At 39.7% G+C, this 18,815-nt stretch overlaps 2 protein-coding genes and 1 non-coding gene across 4 annotated transcripts in view; 2 read left to right on the top strand and 1 right to left on the bottom strand.

The window, feature by feature from the left end:
* Window positions 1-3,712, bottom strand: part of sema4gb (sema domain, immunoglobulin domain (Ig), transmembrane domain (TM) and short cytoplasmic domain, (semaphorin) 4Gb) — a 41,436-nt gene extending 37,724 nt beyond the window's left edge. The window contains exon 1 of the mRNA XM_056366239.1: window positions 3,555-3,712. The gene's annotated coding sequence lies outside the window, so the exon portion shown is untranslated. The remainder of the gene's footprint in view (window positions 1-3,554) is intronic.
* Window positions 3,713-7,597: 3,885 nt separating this feature from the next.
* Window positions 7,598-15,897, top strand: mfsd13a (major facilitator superfamily domain containing 13A). Of its 2 annotated transcripts, none has more exons than XM_056366628.1 (9): window positions 7,598-7,746; window positions 9,738-10,000; window positions 10,230-10,309; window positions 11,073-11,522; window positions 11,615-11,735; window positions 12,093-12,189; window positions 12,697-12,868; window positions 13,708-13,901; window positions 14,724-15,897. In XM_056366628.1, exons 2-9 carry the CDS (start codon window positions 9,833-9,835, stop codon window positions 14,972-14,974), a joined length of 1,533 nt encoding a protein of 510 aa, XP_056222603.1. In that variant the 5' UTR covers window positions 7,598-7,746; window positions 9,738-9,832; the 3' UTR covers window positions 14,975-15,897. The 2 variants fall into 2 exon arrangements, with proteins under 2 accessions (XP_056222603.1, XP_056222602.1); XM_056366627.1 differs by having other exon boundaries at window positions 7,649-7,805.
* Window positions 15,898-17,371: 1,474 nt separating this feature from the next.
* Window positions 17,372-17,486, top strand: LOC130163027 (U5 spliceosomal RNA). Its single transcript, XR_008826346.1, has one exon. It is a non-coding gene; the product is annotated as a U5 spliceosomal RNA (small nuclear RNA).
* Window positions 17,487-18,815: the final 1,329 nt, after the last annotated feature.

Genomic DNA, 18,815 nt, shown 5'->3' with positions numbered 1-18,815 from the left:
ACTGCGAATCCCGCTCCGCCGCGCAGCGACACTGGAGAAAAACCAGCTTAATCCCCACGGCTGCTTGCTGCTGCTGCTGCTGCTGCTGCTGCTGCTGCAAATCACTCGCAGCATGAAGCACAATGAAGCTAATGACCTCTCTGTTAGCACTTTGGGTGCTAAGCTTTGAAACCAACCTATGGTGTGGCAAGTGAGAGATGAAATGGGAAGGAGTTGATGTGATGGTGCAGGGATCCCAGCTACTTACCTTGCATTTATCCAGAACTATTTCCTAAGACTCGCTTTTACCCAGTAATCTCCATTCTTTTGCTTCACAAAACCCACAATTGCTGTTCTTAAACAGTCCGTCTGAACAGTCCACAAGTTGTTTGATTTTCACTAAACTAAGATAAAGTTGTGAGGAACTGAAATTGCAGATTTGTTATGTGGGTCTAAATTCTGTGTTCTAAGTGAGGAAGCTGAGGTGAGGAGGTCTTACAGACTAAACATCAGTGTTACCACTAGTTTCAGGAGAGATCCTCTCTTAGAAATATAGAAATATGTTAAAACGGAGGGAGACTTGAAGGTCTCCATTCATCTCCACTCACTGATGAGGACAGTTGAAGTTGAAAGCACCAGAAAAAGCTACAGTTTGAAACTTGTGTTAAGATGATTTTGTTTTATATAACTTATTACAATTAATTTTTTTATGCAGGTTGTGGTTTTCCCAAAGACTAGAGACTTTGAAGTTTAATATCAGTGGAGTTCCCCTTTAACACTGCAAGTGAAGGCAGAGCAACCAGTGCAACACGACTCTCTCCAGCACCACTGCCTGCCAAAGCTGGCAAAAAAATAGAGGCCAGCAGATCAAGCAGACAGGCGGGCATGCTGGTGAGAAGCCCTTTGGTGTGGTTTTGTAAGCTGCTGCCCTCATGCACGTAGCTCACAGCAAACACACCATTGTCTCAACACATCTGCGTTGTGTGTGTGTGTGTGTGTGCGTGCGCGTGCGCATGCTGCTCTACAGGAGTTGGCGAGGGCGTTGACAACGTGGTGTCGCCTCACTGACGAAAGCATGGAAACTCCAGGAGGGGAAAGGTAAACACATCTGCCTTGGCGGCGGTGTGACCGATGTGCCATGCATGATAGGAGACGAGAGGAATCGAACAAAAACAGCAGGCGATGTCTGAGACACCTTTTACTTAGCAAAGACTATCAGTTTCTTCCTGTCTATTGATCCATAGAGCTGGGCTTGAAACAGATCTACTGGGACTTTTTAACCTAATTTCAGTGATAGTCTCTGCTCGCTGGAGCTCATCACACATCATGAAATGAAGCCATTACTCACCTACAGAGTATGAAGACGTTTACAGAGTATGATAAAGCTGTTTTCCAATACAACCATCTGTCAGGCGGGGCAGAATGATTTGCTAAATATCTAGCCTGACATCTCTCCAGAAAGATCAATAAAACAGGTGAACTGTTCTTGTACTTTTCTTTCAACTGATACCATTTGAAATGCCAAACATGCAATCATACCTTTGATTAAAGCCATCTACCGACAAATACGGGATCAACACCGTGTTTTATTAAAGGAATTGTGTATATATGCTGCACTGGAACCCGATATTGCTTCTTTTTCTCTCTCTTTATCCCTAACTATTGGGGGATTTTCACAGAGCTGAAGCGTAAATGAGATTACTCGCACATTAAAGAAAGAATGAGTGGGTCCATCCCGTGGGCCACGTTCACCATGATGTGGAGAATCTGAAGACAAATCTTCTCAGAGAAGCGTGAAATTACGATTGTGTTGCAAATAATCTGCCTCTTCGTACACTAAAAATACACAGAGGTTATCTGAAGACCTGTTCATCATACCATCGCACTCAAAAATGCCAACGTGATCACCAGGACACAGGACATACTCTGAATATTAATGTGAAAAAGCTCTCTTCAGCCAAAACATGATACTGACCATAAGAGGTCGTAGGGTAATCATGAGGTGCAGGATGATACTGAATGTAATCTTATGTGTTAATTTGCTTATCCAACAACCACCAACAATGAAGATTATGTTGTAATGTGCTGCGCAGTATAATAATAACCTATTATGGCATATGCTGTTTATTTGTCACATATTTGAATGTGTAAATTGAGGTGGTTGGCAAATTTCAGACCAGGAATTATTTCAATATTTCAATATGAAACAAAGTCAATGTAAACACTGTACATTTATCTCCAGTGCCCATTTTGAAACTGAGGGAGTAAAGAGATGAGATTACCATTTCAATAACCAGAATGTGGATGAGTCTTGGGTTGCCAAATTGTGACTGGTGTTACTTTTTTAGGCAGCTTCTTTAATCCATCACAGAGACCCTATCAATGGCCTATTTGACCTGTGACCTTCTGAAAAAACAATGAATTCATGGTCAACTGATTCACATTTACAATTGAAGATGTGTTGGACCAATAAGCACCAGCTACAGATGACTTACTAACATTTAAGAAGCAAGTAATGCCCTTTATTGTTGACTTCATTAATCGCAGCAATTGAGGTAACACATTGCATTTACTCCAGTACTGTACTTAAGGAGAATTTGTAAGAAGGCCTAATTATAGTTTAATTGAGTTCTTACATTTAATGCCACTTTACATATCATCATACATCACTATATACAAGATGGAAATAATAATGTATTTCTTACTCTACATTCATCTGACAGTATGGTGACAGAAACTTTTTACACATAAGACATTTGATCAACTTACAAAATATGATGTAAATTATAGATTAAACTACCTGAATGTATACGAATGAGTTAAAACTAGCTCCACTTCGACATGCCATAATACTGAAATACTATTAATACATTAATACCACACTTTTTTAAATGATAATGCATACTTTTACAAGGATATTTAAATGCAGGGCTTTTGCTTCTAGGCTAATGTAGTATTTTATTCCACCACTGCTCAACAGCTAAAGAGATTTTTCCCAACCTGGCAACCCAAAAGTTATTAATGGCTCCCAAAGCATTGATATAACCCCTGATTTATTAAAAAAGTGGTGTTCAGCTTAAGTTGCGGATCCATTATAATAATTACGACCAAAGTTACAGCATACAGCGTGATTTTTCTATCCTACCTTTGACTTTAGGAACAGTGGAGCCAGCTCGGAGGAATAAGTAGCTTCGGGGCTGTTCTAATATGAAAAAAGGTGACACCAAACACTGCACTTAACTTTCATGATGACGTCTTTAAGCAAAAAAACGAACTATAATTCCGCGCTGTGAACGTGCAAACATCCGCCCATGTGCACCTGTCCGACCTGGACTGCAGCAGTGAGAGAGGAGAAACAGCACTGACTGCACACTGTGTGGTCACCTTCACCTGAGAGAGAGAGAGAGAGAGAGAGAGAGAGAGAGAGAGAGAGAGAGAGAGAGATGGAGAGAGAGAGAGAGAGAAAGAGAGAGAGAGGGTGTGTGCGCAGGAGAAGTGGTAGAAGCACATGCGGCAGCACGAAACAAATGGCCCCCGCAGAGAGCGTGGAAAGACGGCGGGAAGGACCGACTCACCTGCCTGCTTCCCGGAGTCCGCGAAAAATCCTCTGAGTCTTGAGTCGTCCTCACCGCTGCGAAACACCGAGCTGCACTGCCGCTGCTGCAGTTACCCAACGCTCACACACACACACACACACACACACGCACACAGAAACACACAGCTCAGCCCACCCCCTCACACATACACACACACACACACACACACACACACACACACACATATCCCGTAGGTTCTGTTGTCCTGCCTTATCTTTTGACCATATACTACAGTTTCCTCGTGAAGCCTACAGCTTTTCGTTGTTCTGATAAATAAAGGTTTTTTAAAGGAGTTTTGGCTACGTGTTATAACAACGTTTTAAATAATATAACACATACAAACATATCTTACAAATACTGTACATCCAAAATCATAAATTATTTAATCTTCTCTGGGCAAAAGCAAGTTGTTTTAATGTCTTGTCATTCCTCTTTGTCTTTATCTTTATGAGGCTTTCCAGGCGCAATAACTGAAAAAAATAGTTGACCTACTTAATGGGTGGAAAAAACTAAAAGTACTATAAAATAATGTCATGATATTTCAATGTTGAGTACAGAAAGCCACATAGAAATATAACAGAAAAACAGGCCTTAATGGGAATTATATAATTATGAGTATTATGTAAATGTTATTTTTCTAAAGATGGCCTGGAAACTGTATATAACACTGTCTTGGCATTTAAGCTTTTTAATGTGACAACCCTTCCTTCTGTATATGTAGGTAAAGTCTTAACATGTGTAGTATCCATGTGATCTGTATCTCATGACTGACCCCTGCTGGAGAAGAAACAGAAAAACAGTATCTACCTACAGTATCTGTCTTCTCCCTGTTCCCCCACCGATGGAACTCCATGGAAACCAACCAATACATAGGTGTTTTAGAAGAGTGGCCTATCTTATGTGTCACATACTAGCATTTATATACAGTATATAATTGGATTTATCTACATCTTAGAGTTCACAGATCGCCACAAACAAAATAATAAAGTTTCTTTCAAAAAGCAAAAAAAGGTCTCCCTGTTGCTGAGCCTACTTTGTGATTATGTAAACCCCCGACGTTTTCTTTAAATGAATAACTGAGATGGAGATTAGCAAACACAATGAGAACAGAGGAATATATTCACATGGCTCGACCCTTTTCCAGAGCTACTTGATGCATTAATACTGTGACATAGAGATAGAGATTATAGCAAGTTACATTTACCACAGTATAACATAATCTAATCTCTACAAAGATGTCTGGCTCTGCCATGTTTGGGTGTAAAGCATAGGGTTAGGTTACTAATAGCATCAGCTTGTTCAAGTGTCCCAGTAAGCTATGACAGTGTGACAGTGAGCCAGCATGAACAACACCAGGACGCTGAAGCTGAAGCAGCTAAATGAATCTAATTCAGCCATTAGTCATTCTATGATTTACACCTATGCTTTTGTCAAAATGTCTTCCCTGAAAAAACACCTATTACAGCTTGTTTTTAAAAGCAGGTGGTCCATTATTCAATCTAACTAGAAATATTTTGAAGAGCAAAGGTGCAGGTATGAATTGGATAAATTCCATTATGAAACTAACTGTGTCTTTCTTTTTCTTCTTTTCAACCATGTATCAGACTTCATCAGACTTTGCATACTGAATCATAGTGTTATATCTGTTAAGATAGACTCAGAATGAAACCAGATTGCCTTTATGTCTGTTGTGTGGCTCTTTTCCCATCGCAGACATGTTGTGAAAGGTCTGTCTTATCCCTGCTTAGCTATGTACACTGAGCATACAATACTGTCAGTTTCATTAAATATCACAGAGATTAATCTTGGTCTGCCGTCTTAGTCACATCACATTTAAATCCACTTTAATGCTGAAATGGTAAAAGGGGGGACACTAGCTGAAGAAATATTTTAAAAACCTTGTGATAGTCAGACATGAATTGCGCAAAAGGATGTGCCAAATATCATGCTGACGGGGTTTTAGAAGCTGGATGAGACAGATAGAGGTTAAACTAGATTTAGGCCAGTGGTTCCAAATCTTTACAGCATATGACCCCTTAAAATGAGCCTTCATTCTTTTGGATGAAGAGTGGAGAGATGCTGTTTGTTTGATTTCAGTTTAACTCATCCTCACAGCCACAGTTCCCAAGTTCCCAATAACACTAAATACTGCATATCACAGTGGAGCTTTGTGTCATTTATGCCCTGGTAAAACAAGCTGCTGCCACTGCCGCACACAGACAAACAGGTGACAAGGAAGTGGCGTCCTAACTGATGACCTGCCGTGATGAGAGGACTGACAGACGCATTTGCATTTTTATTTTGACCCCAAAAGAGCGTAGTGACATGTAGACGTAAATGCAATGGACCGTGGGCGTTGTATGCTTATTGCGTTTGAATATTATCAGTGTAGAGCAGGTTAAGTCTTAAAATTATTTGTCTATCGCTTTTCAATTTTCATTTCAATAGAACGCGTCATAGAACACACTGAACAAATAGAAAATTGACTCACAAATGCCTGTTTGGAAATTGTAAATGTTAGGAAGATAGTCACTATACTATAATTTTAATTTATTTGTAAATTAATTGAATGTGTTCACAGATATGTTTTTATTCATGGTATTTCTTTGTGTATTTGCAGATCTGTTTCATATTTGCAAGATATTTCTGTGAGTTTACAAATTTGTGGAAGGTGTTTTATATTTACAGATTAAACAATTACATACAGATTGTCAAATCTACCTCCATAGGGGACATGCAGGTTGGGATGGTTGGGATACACTGATTTAGGGCACAAATGAAGTGTGGGAACTAGACAGGACACTTCTATATAACAAATGTTTCATAAAAGGGTGCTTCAGAAGGGTAACTAGATAAATCTCAAAGATCATGAGATGATTAGAAAAGAAGAAAAACAAAGTTCTCCCACTCAGTTTTTATTAAATTTGGAACAATCCTCTTATCTTTGCTTTCTGTGAAATATGGGATAGTTTGACCCCTTTGGGGCTCAAACACTTAAACAAACCCATCTGAAAAGTTAAAGAGGAAATGTCTGTGGTGGAACTGCTAACATCTTATACACATCTGTAATGTGACAAGAGGCCATGCATTGCAGCTGTTTTTTGAGACTTGTGCATCAGGGAATTATGCTGGCCACTTTAAAAAATGTCTACTGACATTGTATAAAATGAACAGAGAAGTGATTATTAAAGAAAAAAATTGATTATTAAAAAAAACTGATTATTATTATGTATGAAATATATTATAATATTTCAAGTTTGAAAGTCACAGAGCTCTTTTAAAAGCCATACGGGGACCACGAATAGATGCAAAACGACAACAGAGACAGAAAATGACTACAGAGAATGCAAAATAACCACAAAGAGATGTCGACACAACCTCAGAGACACAAAAAATCTACAGATACACAAAAATGACAACAGAGAGACACAAAACACCTCAAAGAGACACAAAATGACCACATGTAGTAAAATGGTCACAAAGGGGTGAGTTACCACCAAAAAAGACACATTAAAATGTGAGAACACAACGTTTTCCATCAATAACTTTAACAGTTCAAATTAGGACTGAACAAGATTTTTTTTTTTTTGCTGCAAATGGAAAACATGTCTTGCTATGAAAATAAACCTAATTTGGGTTTTTTACATGGTTTTCAAAGTAATGTTGAAAGATAATTTGTCATCTAGCCATTTTCCAAGCTATTTGTATGCAGAGCACAGGAGGCAGAATTTCCAGTTCAGTTCCCTGAGATGTTTTAAGATTGATGTTATCTGCCTTTTGAACAGAATGTGCACTGGAGAAAGTCGTAATTGTATTTGTGCATTTAATTTTAATAAATGAGTTGATGGTGCACTTCAGTCGTTCAACTACTGTGACAAACCTGTGATTAATCAAAATTATGTTGACACAAATGATACGTAGTAAACCTGGGCACTTGCCCACTTATCCTGGTTGGTAATCAGCCTTGCTTGGCACTGGGTGGCGCTGTAACTCTTATCTGATTGTGTACACTGCTGGGAAACCCCATCCACAGACCCACTACGGTCGTCACGGACGTGAGTAACCGAATATAGTTGTCATGACGTGGACTGTCTGCCTCTACCGTCGCCTTGCAGTGATCGAGACACAGCCGAGTAGCAGCAGCAGCAGTAGCAGGCAGGAGAGCCAACAAGTAAGCTTCCCACCGAGCCAAACACGATTTACTCAGTCTGCTTAACAGCTCGTTTGTTGGTACGTAACATATATTTTCTGTGTTATGAATATACGTGAAGTTGGTTGTGATATTTTTCTTTTCTCCAGACAGCCAGCCTGTTGACGTTAACCAGCCAGCTAATGCTAGCATATTAATAAGGCTAGCTGGTGCTAACCAGCGGCTAGCTTAACTCAATCTGTTAGTGGTAGCTAGTCTTACAAGACTGCTGCTATGGACTGACATAACACACTATACACAACATGTGCAATGTTAAGTTAGTTGTAGCCTTAATTGATCATTATTATTATTATTATTATGAGCTTGTTGAATTGACAGCCGATAACACCTGGTCAATTAGCTGTTGTGAGTTTAAGCGTCGCCTTTTCCTGTAAACTGTATATTTTACTCGTCCAGCTTGTTTATAGGACGTTATTAATGCTTGTTACTCTAAAAGTCTGCTAGCCTTTGGTTCAGTGGACCTTATTTTCCCAAATTTTGAGCCGGATTCAACACGTGATTAAGTGTAAAGCCTAACATCTCACTGTATGCCCCCTTTTGTCATGTTCAGATGTCTGTTCTGTTAATCTGTCTTGAGATCAGGTGTCACCATGAATCTTTTGGCGATCAGAGTGAAAACAACAGGTGTGACTCGTGTCCCTGCCAAGACGCCCTTCCACAGTTGGAAACATCTCTGAATCTGCTTTGGCTGAGAGGACATGAATTGGATATTTGTAGATGTTGTCCCACTCTGCCTGTTACCAAGTGGACCACTTCTGATTTAGTAAGATATGTGTTAAGAGATGCGATATGGCGCAGCCAGCTGAGAGTCATCCCGCTTCACTGCTCGGATCTGATGGGAACAGGGCTGCAAAGCTTTTAGTTACACTCCAAGGAGATCACTTTGGCCAAATGTGCTATCTCACTCAGATGAAAGTGAGATCACTGAGATGAAAGTGAGGTTTTGGAGCCGTGCTTAGACATTACATTGTGGTTGCCTCTGACAGAAGGTATCACCTCGCCTTGAGACACTGTTATTGTGAGATATTATGTGGCTTTCCCACTGAGGATGTGACAGGGTGTTTGTAGATCAGGGCAAGTCTGAGCTTGTGGCAGTCAGGTGTGAATTAAGAGGCCTGTTGGTGTTTTTAAGTGAATTCATCTCCCAAGGGTGTGAGATGTGCCAGAATGCACTCAGGGCTTCAGGGAAAAGTAAAACAGTGAGAATAAAACCTCAGCAGGATTTACATTCATTTTGGAAAAGTCTTTGTCCTCAGTTAGAGCAATAAACAGTAATTCACAAGATGATGTGACATGGAGATAAAGAGATTTTTTCTTCTCTAGCCAGCACTTTTTTGTCTTTAAAAAAAAATCAGATCTCATGACCTTTGCAATTACAGTGGGTGTAGATTACGTTGTGTAACACCCTCAAAAACACCATCATAATTCAGTGTTGAATATGACACCCAAGGGTAATAAAGCACCTTTTGTTGTTTGACTATGAAGAAGAGCAGCTTATTATGGGGACAGTGAGGTGGAGTGGTTATTAAAATGATTTAGGGGAAATTGCAGTTTAACTCAAACACAGACATACATACATACATACATACACACACACACACACACACACACACACACACACACACACACACACACACACACACACACACACAAACACCACCACAGAGCTAGGAATGGGCCAGAGGAAAAAGGAACAGTGGCCCACAGCCAAACTAATGGGTACTTACTACCATTGCTATAAAAACAGCTCCCTTTGGTCTCCTCAGACTCTGTGGGGAGACAGAGTCAGGAATGTCAACATGATGTTGGGTTATTCTGAGATTTAACCATGAGATGTTGCAGTAACTTCCAGTAATACTCACAGATGTCTTTGTGTCACAGACGTGTCTTTTTGTGTTTCTATGTCACTCCTGAACTAAAAATAACTTTAAGAGCTGCGCTGTTTCTTGCAGGTTACAATGAGGTGGTGACACTGGGTCAGCCAGGCCGTGAGATGATTGCAGCTTGGCACGGAGAAAAGACGGAGCAGAGAGACTGAGAAAGAAGAATGGGCAGGAGCGTTTGGGGTTGCTGGCAAGGCGTCTTCTCTACTGCAGTGCTCTACGGCTCTTTGGCCCTTTTTACCTCCATCCTCCACAATGTGTTCCTGCTTTACTATGTGGAGACATTTGTGTCCGTCTACAAGATTGATAAGGTCTCCTTCTGGGTGGGAGAGGTAAGTGAAACTGTGCCAGTGAAACATGAGATATACATTTTCCCCTGTAGTCCAGGCTTGAAATTTAGCACTAATGTACCAGAAGAGTTAGCAGTGGTTTTTAAGGACATATGTAAGTGCTGTTAACCAGTTTGGTAGGTGGGCAATATCAATAAGCCATCATCAGCATGTATTTATTGATTTTTTTTTATATATAGCTTTGTTGACTTCCCTCTCTGATGCTCCACAGACGGTGTTCCTCATATGGAACAGCCTGAATGACCCTCTCTTCGGCTGGCTGAGTGATCGCGCCTTCCTCAGCTCTCCTCAGTAAGTGTCTCCATCCTGCCTTCTTCCCTTTTCTCTCAGAGAAAACACAGTGGCAAATAAACTTTCCCTCCAAATAAACATTTGAAACACTGTAAAAAAAACAAAAAAAAAACAAAACAAAACAAAAAAACACATGGATTTCCAGCTGCAGGTTTTCTTACACAGGCTTCCTGTACAAGTGATTATTAGCTGTTATATTTTTTTGTCCAAGCTAATTATTAATAGTGTACAAAAGCAAAGAAACAGGAAGTGACCTTTCAGAATATATTTCTTGGTAAGCTGAAGATAAAGCTGAATGAGCTTATTATTTGCACTAATGCTAACCCTTGCTAAACATGAGGCTGCCAACTGTGTTTGTTTTTCATGCTGATTAAATAACTGGCTCAGTATTGTCATAAAGTGGTGTCATAACAAAGTTGATGACTTTATTATGTGGACAAGTTTGTTATATCTGCACCGTTTAATCTGTTGCACAGCACAGATGTGCATCACTGACCCTTTTATTTATTTGTCTTTATTTAACTTGGGCCTGGCGTGCTGTTTCTGTATTTGTTTTGGTGATTATATAACACTGGTCATGCTGAAGTGGCCCCTGATATATCCTCCAAATAGTTTGAGAGTATTTAAACAGGTCTGTTGGCCTTACTTTTTTTTTTTTTTGGCTCTATTATAACTTCAGTCTCACTGCGCCAGAGAAGTTGCTTAATTATTACAAAATGTGTACTATTATCTAATTACTGCTGATTTTTGTTTCCCCACCCAGGACAGGCTCTCAGATCACAAATCCAGAGGTGGTGCTAAAGCGCCTGAAGGCTCTCTCCACAAATGGCCCTCTCTTCGCTCTGTCGTTCCTGGCCTTCTGGGTGGCGTGGGCCAGGCCAGGCCTGCAGTTCCTGCTGTGCCTGTGCCTGTATGACGGTTTCCTCACGATGGTGGACCTCCACCACAGCGCCCTGCTGGCTGACCTCGCCGTGTCCGCCACCGATCGCACGCGCCTCAACTTTCACTGCTCGGTGTTCAGCGCTCTGGGCTCGTTCTCAGTTTTTCTCTCCTACTCCTTCTGGGACAAGGAGGATTTCTACTCTTTCCGTTTCTTCTGTGTGACTCTGGCCACTTTTTCCATCTTGGGCTTTTTCGTAGTGTCCAGGTTGCTACAGCATCGATTTCAAAAGGAAGTCCGTACAAGACAAGATGAGGCTCTGACACTCAAAGAGTAAGGATTTAAAAAGATTTAGATATTCTGAAATGAACTTGTTTTTTTTCCTCTTTATCTCACTCCTCCCATTTTCTTCTGTTCTGTTCCAGGCTTAGTGTTGGCCATGCGCCACTTACCCAGCCAGAAAAACCTGTCACTATCGGACAGTATATCAAGCAGCTCTCCAGACACAGGAACTTCATGTGGTTTGTGTCAATGAATCTTGTTCAGGTGAGACATGTATCACATTGAATGTGCTACGAGGGCTAGTAGAGATAGAGATGGGAAGACCTGATGAATGTAATTCCAACAAGTGAAAATAGAGATTAGAAGTTGGGATGGAAATTTTACTTATTCATTTTAAAAACCTCTGACAATGTGTCACAATGTGATTATAAGGAGAGATACATGTCCATAGTATTTACATGGCATTACATAGTGTCTTTATGTAATGAGAATACACTACCATCTGCTTTTCTGTCACCTGTCTCATATTCATTCATTCATTCATAATGAATCAGTTAGTGCAGGGAGAATTTTGTGCAACTACTCATTTACATTCTATTAATGTTTTCACTCCCTCTGTAGGTGTTTCACTGCCACTTCAACAACAACTTCTTCCCTCTTTTCCTTGAACATCTCCTCTCTGACAATATTTCTGCCTCTACGGGTTCTATCTTGCTTGGTAAGATCCCTCAAAGAAACATTCAGCTCTTTTTAATGCAGGTGTGCTAGAGCTACACTATACAGACAAACAACAATGCAGGCAATCTAGACTAAAGTTTTAGGAAATCAGAAACTACAATGTTGAAATTGACTGCAGGAAACAGAGTGATTTTGTAATATTTTACACTAGGTTTGACTGCTGTTTGATGAAAGGATGTATGGAGAACAGATTTTAATTGCCAATTAGTAGATTAATATGCATCGTGGTGATTTTGATGCAATTTTGCCCAAAAATAATATAATAAATTGAAGATGATAAATTGACGCTTTCAGAAAACCAGTGAGGTGGTATTCAGAAATTCTCAAATTGTGGCTACAATAGAATAGATTTCTGTTTTTATTTTAATTTGCAGGCTGGTTTGTTGGCACTCCACATCCTTTTATTTTTAAAATGATTATTATTTCTGCTGATTTGTAGTCTTTTTTTTATTTATTTTAACGCTTCTCTGCTTCTGCTCCCATGCAGGGATCTCTTACATTGCCCCTCACCTGAACAACTTGTATTTCCTGACACTGTGCCAGCGTTACGGGGTTTACCAGGTTATCCGCTGGCTATTTATGCTCAAACTGGGACTTAGTGTGGTTATGGCGCTGGCAGGGGCTGACCACATTTATCTGCTGTGCATCTTCATTGCTAGGTATGGCCACGTACACACATCAGCACACGCACCCGATGTGTGACAGCTTGTACTTTTGTTTGCTCGTTTCTTTTTCTTTTTTTCTTTTTTTTTTTATAAAGTTTTGTCACTTGAAAAGCTGATTGCACAATCACACAACAAGCACATATCAAGGACGATTAGTATCAAAGGGTTCACAAGGACACGCGAAGGAATCTGTATCACGGCCTGTTTCTGAGTCAACTCAACATTTGTGACATGTTGTATCCAAATATTGTGTTAGCTTGTCTTTGCCACAAGACCTGTTTGAGCCTCTGTCACAGAAGATGAGCAACACTGCTTTATTTATGTAGCTTTAGCCTCCACTGGCTTTAACATCTGTACATTTTAAAATATCCTCTGTCCATAGAGCAAAGTAACACCACCCCTGGATTTAGCCAGTCATCTTATTGCACTGTTGAGAAATAATCATGCTGTTCTTACACTTAACAACAGGATTTGAATGCATTCTCGCACTCACTGCAGCTGAGCCCTGATGGTATGTGGTTTGTTGTTTTAGTCACAGTTGTGGAAGAGGTACCACTGAACAGTGTGTGTGTGTGAATGCTTTTGGTTCTCTAACTCTGAAAGCTTCAAGCTGAGATGTTTTTAAAAAAAAAAAAAAAAGAAAAAACACTGACCACAGGTGATAAAGTTACTTCACACAATATACTGTGGTTCTGCACACATAGACACACCTTAGCCCAGTCTGTCAGGTCAGGAACTGTTACCACTCCCTTCCATTATGAATGGTAAACTGCATTACAGCGGATGTTCTCTATTGGGGCTGAAGCCTGTAATCTGCCCTCTCTTCCTCCTAGTAACCGAGTGTTTACAGAGGGGACGTGCAAGCTGCTGAAGCTGGTCATTTCCGATCTGGTGGACGAAGACTTTGTGGTCAACCGACGGCAGCAAGCCGCCTCTGCGCTCCTCTTCGGGATGGTTGCCTTGTTGACCAAACCCGGTCAGACATTTGCGCCGCTCATCGGCACCTGGCTGCTCTGTGTTTACACAGGTACAGACAGAAACAGTTGCACTCGGTCCTCATAAGGAAGTGAACATAATAAGCTTGTTTCAAAGTGGTGCTATAGGTTACTGTATTCATGTGTGTTTGTTCCTTACTGGCACACAAAGTATCAAGTAGCTCAGCTTGCTCAGCAAGTTACATGAATTCCAGCTCTATCAGTGATCAGTGTGTACGTGTACAAATATGAACTGTTTAACAATGTGATGTTGATGAGGTTTTGTGTAGCTGAAACTTAATGAAAGGGGAACTGAAGATGAAATAAGTGCAGCTTACACAACAGGAGAATTAGACTGCACAGGGTTGCACAAAATGATTTATCAGAGTTATATTGCAGATTGTTTTACCTCCGGACAGAGCCAGACTGCTTTGAGTCTTTATGATAAACCAAGCTAACTGTCTGTAGCTTTATATTGAGCTGACATTCTCATCTACCTCTGGCTAAGAAAGCAAATTACCTTATTTCCCAAGTTTGAACTGTTACTATAAGGGAAATAACTTTATGTCCCAGTAATGCTTTTGAAATATAATCTAATGAGTTTTTTTGTGTTACATACCTATCTTAGCCATACATTCAAACCAAAAGTATTTGTATATTTAATTTGCTTTATTATTATGGTCCTTTTTAGTGGGCTTTTTCTCATATTCATTTTTTGCAGGGCTTCCTTGTTACAAAAGACTAAAATCTAGACTGATTTTAGTAGGAGAACCATCCATTCTGATAAGAGTTGAATGTGTGAATTGATTCATTTGTCTTGCTTTCATTGAAGGTACTACTTTTTTCTCATGTTGTGTTCTCTTCCTCTTCCTCAGGTTATGATATTTTTGAGAGGGAACCTGTGAAGGACTCTCTGGTTTCTGTGCCTGACATTGCCTCTGGCTCAGGGACTCCGCCTCTACGCCTGGGCTGCTTCTACATGTTGGTGTTTGTGCCTATCACCTGTGCCCTTCTGCAGCTGGCCGCCTGGTCTCGCTTCACACTTCACGGCCGTAAACTGCAGGGGATCAAGACCCTGAGGCAAGGGGCCCAGCATGGCCACCTTATTGATGTCAAGGCCATATGAACTGAATAAAGCTGGGTGAAGCTGCACACAGACACTTTTAAATAATCAGTTTTACAGTCCCTTTGATAATAACTTTGGAGATGAAGCAGATAAGCACAGCCTGGTGTGAACCACTACACAACAATGTGGTTTTGTGAATGGTGAAAAATGCACAGTGGGATGAGAAATCCCTCTGGAAGGAAAGGGAAACATTTTAAAAAACGAATATTGCCTTATTTTTTATATTAAAATATTGACCTATATTTATATTTGAACAGATGACCAAAAGATAAAGTAGAACCAATCAATTCTTTGGATGTAGAAGGACCAAGGCGAAAAGTTTTCATGGTGCAGGCCAAAGATAGAGTGCCCTCTTCAAAATGGTTTGTAAAGCATAATTCTGGCCTACAATCTGAGTAACATCAGGAGGTTTACCACAGAGCTACTGTTCTGATTTTAATGTTATTAACAGGATGAGGAAAATTGAATAAAATTGCATTAATGTGTTCAGAGTGTTGTTGATACTGCATGGATCCTGCACTTCAGAGCCGATTAATTATTTTACTGTTTCTTTACATTTACACAGAATGCCCTGCCAGTCTGATGTTGACAACTGTATTTTCTGATACGTCCAGTATTGATGATGATGATGATGATGTTTTTGCACAAAACTGCCATTTGTCTGTTGTACTTCTAACATTCTGATTGTGACATACTTAATGTATTGTAGTAATACAAATTGGAATAAGTAATTTATATCAGTAACCATATTGACAGTTCAGTTTTGTAATTTTTCAGATTACACAAAGAATGTGTGACATTTCCACAAATAAACCTCATCTGTGTTGAAAGTCAGACAAACTCTGCTGTGCCATGACACCTGTACAAGACGAACTGAAACGTTTCTAAACTGGGTCATAAAACTGAAATGTGAAACGTTTGGACCATCTGTATGTGTGAAATCTTTCTGCTACTTACTCAGGAAGTGAAAACAGAAGTCCACTATGGAAGTCTTGATCCTGAAACTTGTAGCTATCATTCACGATCAGTGTATAAGGCACCAAACCATTTGCTGTTTCAGTTGAGTAGCCTTATTTCTGGGAAAATACAAACCAACATTTTTTTGTGTATGTTAAGGACATTTACAGGCCTGCCATATCTGGGTCAGTTATGTTGGGAACATCCCTGAAAGCATTCCTTTATTTTAAGAGCTAGAGAAACTGGTATGATCCGTCTGATTTTATTGCAGTCATATTTTGTCTCTAAGATGTCAACTACTGTTCAGCAGTGTCCTAGGATTATTGTTACCTGGGTCCCACAGAATCACAACCCTCTGCCCAGCCTGGGTTGTACACACAGAGCCATGGCCAGATTGCACTGCTAAGGGCAAAAATGTGCCTCAGGGGCCCAATTAAACTCCTCATTCTCAACACTTGCTGTGCAACATGTTTTTCTGTGCTGAAATACTACCCGGCTGCAGATTCACTATGTCATAGTTAATGAACTGTAATTCTGCAACATGCAGAGCATAAGCCTAAAATTTAAATACTGAATTCCTCAGACGCATGATTTTGACTCAAGACAAGGCCTCATCAGGTAATGACTTATTAGGTCTTTATCAGAAAGTATTTGTTGTTTGTTTTTTTTTGTTTTTTTAAAAACACTTGACACACAAAACACCTGGGCTCTCCAAAGTTCACCTTAAAAGTGGTTATCCGTCAGCAACTTAAATTTGTAGGATCTTTTAGAGGCTGGAAGTGATAAGAGAAGGTTAGCAAATGTTTTTCAAGAAAGGGAGACAAAATAAGATAAAAGTTATAAATATGTCGATTATTTAGTGTAACAGAAGTACATGTGGAAACTTCATCTTCATCCATCTTGCTCGTTTGATTATTGAGCAAGAGTTATTTAGTGTTTCACGACGACTGTAGCCCAACCAACTCTGACGCTTCTTGCGAGAGCGGAAGTAGCAGGAGGTAATTCTCTCGCTTTTACTCCCTGTGGCAGTAAAGCGCATGCGTGTGGTGTCCATATCCATCATTTAATCAAATCTTGATCATATACTGCATTCTTTTTTTATTTCACAGGTAAGCGTGTTAATAATTTGTTTGAAAGTTTGTTTTTGGTAAATTCGAGGGCTAAACGAGCTCCCCACGTGTGGTATGTAACCGTGAGCAACATATCCCTTACCCGTCATGCACCGCGCGCAACCTTTCACATTGCTTGTTAAATGTATCGTTTGTATTAAAAACAAACAAACAAAAAACACTTTATCTAAATGATTAACATTTGGATCGTGTATTTACATAAGTAGTTTATACACAGTGCAAACGACTAATTGTACCGGCGCAGTGCCACCGTCACTGTAGGGTGTATGACGGCGGATCACTACCTCCAAGTTTTCTACAATCAGGCAGTACACTCATGTTTCTCTTCAGATCGTATAAATCTTTCGCCTTTTACTAAAGATTTCCGTGGAGAGGAACAATATGAGTTCAAACTAATTTTTTGATGCCCTGCCTCGTGCGGGGCTTCCTTTCTTGTATAAAAATAAAACTGAATAGATAATTACTAAATTTCCGAAAGTGCAGGTATGAAGTCATGATAATATTTATACAGACTACGCTACACATTGCTAGAACTTTATGGTACTTTACTATATAGGCACACAAAGAAAAGTGGGAATGCTTTCTAAAGTAATGACATGAATGCTTTTTATTGATAAAAACAAAAACCACCAAATCAAATAAATAATTGTTGTAACAGCCCCTTATTTTTAGTACATGTGCACAATATTACCTGGTAGGTAGGCTGTTCGGACCATCTTGTTCTTCTGTGGATTTATTCTGTCTCAGTGTCTTCTGTCCCTTCATATAATCCCAGACTGACTCCATGGTGCTGAGATCAGGGCTCTGTGGGGGCCAGACCATCTGTTGAATGACTCCTTGTTCTTCCTGTCACTGTAGATAGTTCAGTATGACTCTGGATGTGTGTTTGGGCTCCTTGTCGTGCTGCAGAATGAATGGCATGCCTCTGTGATGGATAAGAATCTAAACAAGTGCCTAAAACTTTTTCACTGTATTGTATATTTATATATATTCATATTTTGATATGTAAGTTTTCACAGCCTTCATTGTTTTTGACATGTAATTCTGGTTATATTCAAATATATATTAGTATTATTATTTCTCATCCCAGTACAAATCTCTAATAAAAGATGTTCAAAAACATTTACGAGTTACGTCTGGAGTTATATTCCTGATACTGTGTCAACATACACTACATGTATTTCTAGAGTTTCTCTTCGAGAACACATGGTGGATTGTATTTGACTTGAAATTCCAGCAGGGGGTGTAAAGCAGCTGGAGAGAGCGAGAGTGATAACTACACATATAAATACAAACTGATAAATCCTTGTGTTTCCTTGACATTTAATATTAGATGTTGTTTTCCAGTCATAATTTTATTATATTATATTCGTTTTTCTCTGCCTATAATCTGTCTGAAAAATACAAATAATTACTAAATATCTACATTAATGTTATCATTGTAGTTAACTTAGTCTTAATCAAAAATGTATGTGATAAGTCTTTTACATTTTTAGCATTTCCATGTTGTAATATGAAAATGAGTCATCTTCATACCACTCTTTCCGGTCCACCCTCTGTCCGTGAGATGCCACAAAAAGAATTCATAGGTTTAAAGAACACACTGGGAAGTTTGGTTATAGTCAGACTTCCCATTTCTCGTGGCTTTAGTGCTGTAATCTCTCAGTGGTCACCTCCTTCAGCAGAGACGCACACATTCGCACAGAACAGGAAATAAGAGAGAGAGAGAGGCAGGCGAGCAGAAACAATACATG

Source organism: Seriola aureovittata, chromosome 21 (assembly GCF_021018895.1).
Source record: "Seriola aureovittata isolate HTS-2021-v1 ecotype China chromosome 21, ASM2101889v1, whole genome shotgun sequence".
Taxonomy (NCBI): domain Eukaryota; kingdom Metazoa; phylum Chordata; class Actinopteri; order Carangiformes; family Carangidae; genus Seriola; species Seriola aureovittata.
Note: the sequence above shows the minus strand (reverse complement) of the source record. Positions and strands in the feature narration are given on the sequence as shown.

Bases quoted from the DNA above. Each gene is read 5' to 3' on its own strand.
- mfsd13a (XM_056366628.1), top strand. From the start codon at position 9,833: ATGGGCAGGAGCGTTTGGGGTTGCTGGCAAGGCGTCTTCTCTACTGCA. The intron at 10,001-10,229 runs GTAAGTGAAACT...GATGCTCCACAG, and splicing joins TCTCCTTCTGGGTGGGAGAG to ACGGTGTTCCTCATATGGAA. The intron at 13,902-14,723 runs GTACAGACAGAA...CCTCTTCCTCAG, and splicing joins GCTGCTCTGTGTTTACACAG to GTTATGATATTTTTGAGAGG.